Here is a 7,737-nt window from a genome sequence, read left to right on the forward strand (position 1 = left end):
GAAATTGCAATTTTTGTGCTTTTCCTAGCTGTATCATTATAGTAAATTCAATATCTTTGTGCTTTGGACCGTAAATCAGTCAAAACAAGACACCTGATGACATCAGCTTGGGCTTTGAGGAATTGTGGTGGGTTCAACTTTGCAACATTTAACGTGATGAACACATGAATCTATCAGTAGTTATAAATTTATAATATAATACATATTATTCTGAAAATGTCTATTCCTTTGCTTATGGTACTTTATAAGTATATTTCAATGCTAATATTCTTGTATGGTAATTTTGAATGCATAATTTTAACTTGTAAAAGAGTATTTCTACACTGTGGCAGTGGTACTTTTCCTTCAGTAAAGGAAAGAATCATCAGACCACAAGAATCAATATGATCAACAAGGAACTATATAGGCTACTTATAAATAAAATTAATCAAATACTGCAACATTACAAACATCCAAATACGAAATCTTTCCAGGCTGACAGCAGATATCTAGAATCATCCCCGAATAATGTAAACTGGATGTTCAAACAAACAAACAAACAAACAAACAAACAAACAAACAAACAAACAAACAAACAAACAAACAAACAAACAAACAAACAAACAAACAAACAAACAAACAAACAGCAACTTCTGCTAATTTTCTAATCACCAATGAGAAATAGTCGTCTAAGTTCATGAGTCACCATGGCAACAACAAGCTTGTCACAGATGTGTTCATCACTTTTTAGTGTCCCCCTGGAAACATTTCTTTTGTAGTATATGCTGCCGGCGTCACCCACATCGTTATATTGTTTTAACTGCAGACGGTCACATATTCACGGAGTTGTTACCTCAATATCTTTGATCAGTTTGTCAACGTCAGCGAACAGAGGAGGTCTGTGACCCCGAACTCTGGTGCCACCCTTCAGAAATTAGGTCCTGGATCCACATACTGTGGTTTGACCGATCCTTTAGTGGCAGAGACGAACAAAAACACGGTGTATTTTGTGTATTTCTCATCAAATCCTCTCAGATACACTGCTAATCTGGTGTGGCGTCGGTTGAAAATAAATCAGGAGACAAAGGTTCCGCTGCTTGTATGTAAACATCTTATTCTGTAAAGCAATTTAACAACAGCTGTCGAGTGAACGGAGTGGGGTAAAAAGTAAAATATTTCCCTCTGCAGTGGAATATATATGTAATATAGCATAAAACATAAAGAAAGTACAAATGCGTATTTCAAGTAAAGAGCTTGAGATAATGTGGTGGGTTACTTCCCACTTCAGGTATTAAATGAATGAAGACGATTTTATCCACGAAAGCAGCGGAACCTTTGTGTCCTGACTTGACTTTCCTGTCGGATTTATTTTCAAACCAGATTAGCTGTGCAGCTCATGGTGTAGCTTCTGTAGCTGAGAGAGCTGGATACAAATTTGACAATAACAATTCATCTATGCCACTAAAGGATCAGTCAAACTCAACTGCCATGAAACCAGCAGTGGATGAGATGTTCCCTGAAGGCGCCGGACCGTACGTGGATCTGGATGAGGTGTGTTAGCTTGCTAGCTAATTCATGATATTAACAATGAATTAGGCAGCTGTATTAACCAGCTTTCTGCCTTTGTTATAATCCTTTCTTACAGCCTAACACTTCACCAGCTTCTTAATGTTAACTTAGCTAGAAGTTACGGTTAATAACTAATAAGTTTTCACACGCTAACGTCAATGTTTATTTTTTCTCAGACGGACGTTTTAAGTTTTCTAGTAAGTTTTCTATTAGCGTTGATGTATTTCTACGTTAATCCAACAAATAAACTATCTAACTGTTAACTGTCAGTAAGACTTATCACGATGTAATGCTAAATAAACCAATAAATAAACACAATAAACACTCACCAGCACTTAATTAGGAACACTATATGATACTAATACTGGGTTGGGCCTCTCTTTGCTCTCAGAACAGCCTCAGTTCTGTGATGTTGGAAACTTTCCTTTGAGATTCTGCTCCATGTTGACATGATTGCATCACATTACATCTGTAGATTTGTCAACTGTACATTCATACTGCCAATCTCCTGTTCTTCCACATCCCAAAAGTGTTCTACTGGATTCATATTCATGCTGGAAGTGGCCACTGGAAGATGGTAAATTGTGGCCTTGAAGGAAAGCTCACTGCGGCAACAATACTCTGACAGGCTGTGGCATTCAAACCATGATTGATTGGTATTGAGGGGCCCAGAGTGTTTTAAGAAAACACTCCCACCACCAGCAGCCTAGACTTTTCACACAAAGGCAGGTTGGGTTGATGGATTGCTTTGTAAAATAATTAATAGATAAGACTATAAAAACAGATTAGAAACTTTGGGTAAAAAGTTGCCTTTTTGATTGACGAGCTGCCTTCTGGTATGGATGAAAACAGGAAGTTGCAGCAGCATAAATAAAAGGTGTTGATTTGACCCTTTTGTTTGACCACAGCAAAATTATGAGTAATTTTTCGAAACAGACTCTATGAAATAGGCAGTTGTTTTTGTGGTTGTCCTGCCAGTACGCTGCTGGCTGGCTTTCTTGGGTTAAATTTGTTCCTGTCAGCTGCATGTTTGTTCTCTGGCAGGCTGGGGGAAGCACAGGACTGCTGATGGATCTGGCTGCCAATGAAAAGGCAGTTCATGCAGACTTCTTCAATGGTAAAGATTTTTTTCACCTTTTTACAACTTGCCATGCGTTACCTTCACACCTGACAAACTGAGATTCTCAAAAATTACTGAATTGGTTTGAACACCACATTGAAATGCTGAGTTAGGTCATTGTTAACACGTACCACTCAACGCATATCACTGGCTTCAACCCGTGTATCTATGTTTAAAAGGGTAATATAACCACCGACGGTTCAATATAACTAAGTTATCCACTTGTAACGATATACTGTGATGTAATCATGATTCAGCTCAGATATAGTGAGATTTTTTGATACATGAATTCAGTTGAATGACCACTGATAGTAAAATGAACATTTACATTAAATATTAAGAGCAAAACACCTCTAAAATGTTTTTTACTGCCGCAGCAACAGCACAGCGGCGATTTGTAGAACAACGTTTTGGGGTTTTCTTGATGACAAATTTTAATCCAAACGTTGCCAACTGCATCAGCATCATCTGTCTAAATCCAGGATTTCAGCAACACTGTGTGAGCGCATTTCCTCGTAAATGTATTAGTTCACCATTTCAGTCATTTCCTTCCACCAGGAGGAGTTTGGGACTAGTGTTGCTAATGCTGATGTTACTACCAGCAGGAGAGGGCTGTGTCACACACAAATACACAAGCCTCCACACTCAGTCCAGGCCGTTAAGTATTTGGACAGGTACACATTTATTGTTCTTCAGGCTCTGAGCTTCAGCACATTCAGTTGGCAATAAAATAATGGCTACCACATTAAAGTGCCAAGTCTTCACTTTAATTTGAGCAGGTTTACGTCAATATAGAAAGAACGGTGTGTGAGATATAGCCTTTTTAAGACATAGTGCCCGCATATAATGAAGCCTTAAACTTTGGGCATTATGTGTTAAAGACCACAGACACTAGTTAGTTACTTACTTATTTTCCCAGAGTTGGATTTTGGCAGCTCTACAGATTGCAGAATTTGAATCTGATGTGTGAATTTGAATCAGCATACTAGAGGCTGTATCTCTTACTTTGGTGACAGCTGTGGCTGGATTTGTGTTGTCTGTCTGTCCGTCTGTCTGTCCCATTCTTGTGAACTCGATATCTCATAAACCCCTCAAGGGAATTTATTTCCTTTTGGCTCAAGGATGAACTCATTAGATTTTGGTGGTCAAAGGTCAAGGTCACTGTGGCCTCACAAAACACGATAAATCAAGTAATCAAGTAATCAATCAAATATAAGCTAATTTGGACACAATTTAACACAATTAGGATCATCTAATAGGATAAAATGATGATGTGATGACATTTTATATCTGGTCAAAGGTCAACTTCACTGTGACATCATAATGTTCTGCATAAACAGTTCTGGCCAATATTCATTGCTGTAACTGTGGAACAGAGGGGCAGATCGTGAACACATTTTCTGCAACTTGACCGGTTGGAGGAAGCATACAACTGTGAGGCCGTGATTCTAGTTTTGAAAAGGATTAATTTTACCCCCCCCCCCCCCCCCCCCCTTACAGCACTTTGAGCTGTTACGATCCTCTTCACGCGTTTCACAAATACAAGTATCAATGTAAGTTATGTTTGTCTGTCAGGTAAGTTAAAGTGAACTTAGGGGTCTGTTATCTTCAAATAGGAGATTGTCAGTCAGAGCAGATTGAATCTATTAGCACATGATGTTCTTTCACCCCTGGGCGTCAGTACACTGCTGCTTCCACAGCAGGAAACTTCTTTACTGCCCCCCAAAACATTCCTTGTGCCCCACCCCCCTTTTACAAACTGTGGTTTATAATGTAGTGTGATCTCTGTCCCGAGGCGTTGCTACATCAAACAGCCACAACTTCTTGCCATGTGCGACACAAATTCCACGCAGACTTCTCAGCAGGAGCTCTGTGGATGGGCTTTGAATGAGGCTCATTTAGGGTGGCAGCCTTTATCCCTCTTCTGATGGCGATGTGTACCACTTAACTGTCTCTAGCCTCATTGGAAGCAGCTCCCAATCCCCTGGCCCACATTTGTAAACGGATTTTAAACGTTCATTCATTTAAACAATCAGAGCCACACTCTCTAATTATTTCACAGTCACGGAAGTAAAGCTGCTGTGACAGTTTTTGTGAATGTGTGTTATTCCACACTGTTGAGAAGTATTCAGGTTACAGCAGTTCTGTGGGAAAATTACTTTATTGAGTTTTGGTCTAATTCTAAATGGCATTTACCTACTAGACTGATTTGAAACTGCATTCTCACTAAGATGGTATGAAAAGTAAATCACACACTTAGCCTTTTGGGAATGATGTGTATAACCAGTGCAGGCTCATATTCATTCATTTTTCCTCCATGGTTTATTGTAGGAGTGGCTGGTACCGACAAAGTCATATAATCACTATATACTATTATATATTGTATAAATATATCTATTTATATTGTGACATCAATATATATCATTGAATAATTTTCTGGAAAATCCTCTGAGAAACTGCCACAAAGCAGCTCTTCTCCTTTACTTGTAACATTCCCCTAAATGTGACTCTTAAATGAAAAACATTGTTCCAGCAGTTACAACATGGCATAATGAGTTGTGTTCACCTGAAGGTACCTGTCTTTCATTGTACGTAATGTGTTTTGTTTTTGCGCGAAAAGGCTTTAATTAGGCTCAAAACGCAGTTTTCCATTTTGCACTGTTTGTCTGTGTCCATGATTTCTGTGTTTTGTATGTTTGATGACATGTTTGAAAACAGCACTTTGTGTACAAATAGGACAAACAGACAACACATATTCAGAGCAAATTCCTGTGGGCAGACTGCACACTATGTGCTCTCTATGTGGACTGAATACAGACTTTTCAATAGTGAGTGAGCAAACTTTATTTACATTAAACAATAGAGCATTATTCACATTTACATGTAAGTGTAGGAAGATGAATCAAAATGTCTTCTTACATTTTTAAAGCTTTATCAGCAGCCCACTTGCACACATGGACATTTTGGGCTGTGCCTCTCTCATCGTGTGTGTGTTAGCCAGGTGTCTGTGATTATGTTATGTACTTAATGTATATGTGAGTTCAGCAGATTCTTGCTCTCAGCTGGTAGCACCCTAAAGGATCTGAAGAGATCCGATCTTTACTTTGTTTGGACCAGTATTTTAACTTTTTATTGAAGCAGAAACAAAAAAAAATCATTTTTCAAGAAAAAAATCCCAAAAGTTAACCTGGTTCTAGATTCTCAGTTGTGAGGATTTGCTGCTTTCTTTGTGTTATGTGACCATGAGCTGAATAATTTGGGGTTTAGAAACATCACATTGGGCTTCAGGGATTTATGTGGGGTATTTATTGTTCAGTATTTTCTGACACTTCATAGATCAATATAAAAAAAAAAAATCCAGATTAATGAATGAAAACAATTGCTAGTAGTTGTCATTAATTACTTATCTGATTAATTCATTGTTGTTCCTAGTAGTGCCATGTTGAAAAATGCCCATAATAATTTTCTGTAGCCCTGTAGCCCATGGGGATGTATTCATATTACTTGTTTTCTTTGATCAACAGTCCAAAACCCAAAGATACTCTGTTTACTATCTTATATGTAGAAGAAATGCATCAAGTTCTGCATTTTTGCTTAAAAAATGACTAAAACGAATAATTGATGATCAAAATAGCTGCCAATTAATTTGCCAGTGTTAGAAGTGTTGATTTGTTTCTTATAACAAAGAATATAAAAAGAGCCATATCTAAAAAGGCACCGTCAATGAAAAGAGCAATAGTTGCAGCGAACGTACAGTTCAACACGCAACAGGTCAGACATAAACTAAATGTATCCCCTTGTATGGCACATGACAGGGATTGGCTGAATACCTACTGAATGGTATAACATTCACTCAGAAAATGTAAGCATATTTTCCTTTAAGCTGGATTTAGTGAGTGTTAAATGCAGTTTGCCTGCAACAGAGAATGTGGCACATATTATCAAGCATGTTCTTACAGTTCTCCTGCTGACCTCTGACCTCACAAACTGCCAGACCCACAGGAAGGCCACGCTGCAGACCCCTCACCAAATGCATTCCCAGATCCTTTTACTTTTATCACCCTTCACCCCTTCGACCCACCCAACGCTTTATGAGAAAATGCTCAGCTTGCAGAAACGTTTTAAATAGAGCCGTAGTTTTGTTGTCCAGCTGTTATGTAAGTTTAGTGTAATCATGGTGTTGTTGTTTTCCTTCCACAGATTTTGAAGATCTGTTTGATGACGAGGACATCCAGTGAGAGAGACATGTCAACATGTCCTCGAGGGAATGATGGATGATATTCACACAACTCCACACCACATTTTTTTTTGTGGAAAGCAAACCAGCCATTTACTGTCTAATGACATACAATTTCCTTTCATAGTTGTCCTAGTTTCAGGCTTTTTTAAAACATCCTTAAAAAGTCGTCACCGGTTCCAGATGTTGTGAAATTCTTGAGATCCCAAGGATTCCTTCATATATGGTATGTTAAAATTATGAGCTTGTATCGTGGTCGTGTCTTTGACTGCTTCTAAACTGGATTGCAGGTTTCAGTGTGCTGGAGAACACCTGTTAGGAACGTAATTATACATATGATGGGCAGAGGCTCTGTATGCTGTCGCCCTTAAACATGCTGCAGATGGTATATGATAAATGATGGCCTGCTAAAATGGCTTAAATTATTTGTATGGCAGTGTGTGATAGTCACATATGCTCTGTGTTTGGTTTTATACCAGTGTCTCCTGTTACGTCATAAATTTGTACATATGTGTATAGTAGTCACGCAACTACACTTTATATTTTTGTGATGAGTATATATGTGACTGGTTCAAACTCAATAAATAGCACTTTGTATATATGAAGCATTAAGTGCATGTGGATTTGTTTGATTCATGTTTTAAAAATAACAGGGCATTTTATTTGTTGTTATTTTTCTAGATTCTGAAGAATCTAGAAGATGCTTTACATTTAAAAGTTTTAAGATTTAAAAATAGAAATGACCACTGTGAACATTGCTAAGACTTTTTCATATATGTTTTTATTATTATTAAATGTATATGTTAAAAAAAAAATTGTACAAACTTAAGTC

General features: G+C 37.8%; 1 protein-coding gene across 1 annotated transcript; it reads left to right on the forward strand.

Moving 5' to 3' along the window:
• Nucleotides 1-1,333: 1,333 nt before the first annotated feature.
• Nucleotides 1,334-7,517, forward strand: LOC130178272 (COP9 signalosome complex subunit 9). The gene is made up of 3 exons (XM_056390352.1): nt 1,334-1,530; nt 2,593-2,665; nt 6,869-7,517. Exons 1-3 carry the CDS (start codon nt 1,435-1,437, stop codon nt 6,904-6,906), a joined length of 207 nt encoding a protein of 68 aa, XP_056246327.1. The 5' UTR covers nt 1,334-1,434; the 3' UTR covers nt 6,907-7,517.
• The last annotated feature ends 220 nt before the right edge of the window (nt 7,518-7,737 follow it).

The sequence above is a fragment of the Seriola aureovittata genome, chromosome 12 (genome assembly GCF_021018895.1).
Source record: "Seriola aureovittata isolate HTS-2021-v1 ecotype China chromosome 12, ASM2101889v1, whole genome shotgun sequence".
NCBI lineage: Eukaryota > Metazoa > Chordata > Actinopteri > Carangiformes > Carangidae > Seriola > Seriola aureovittata.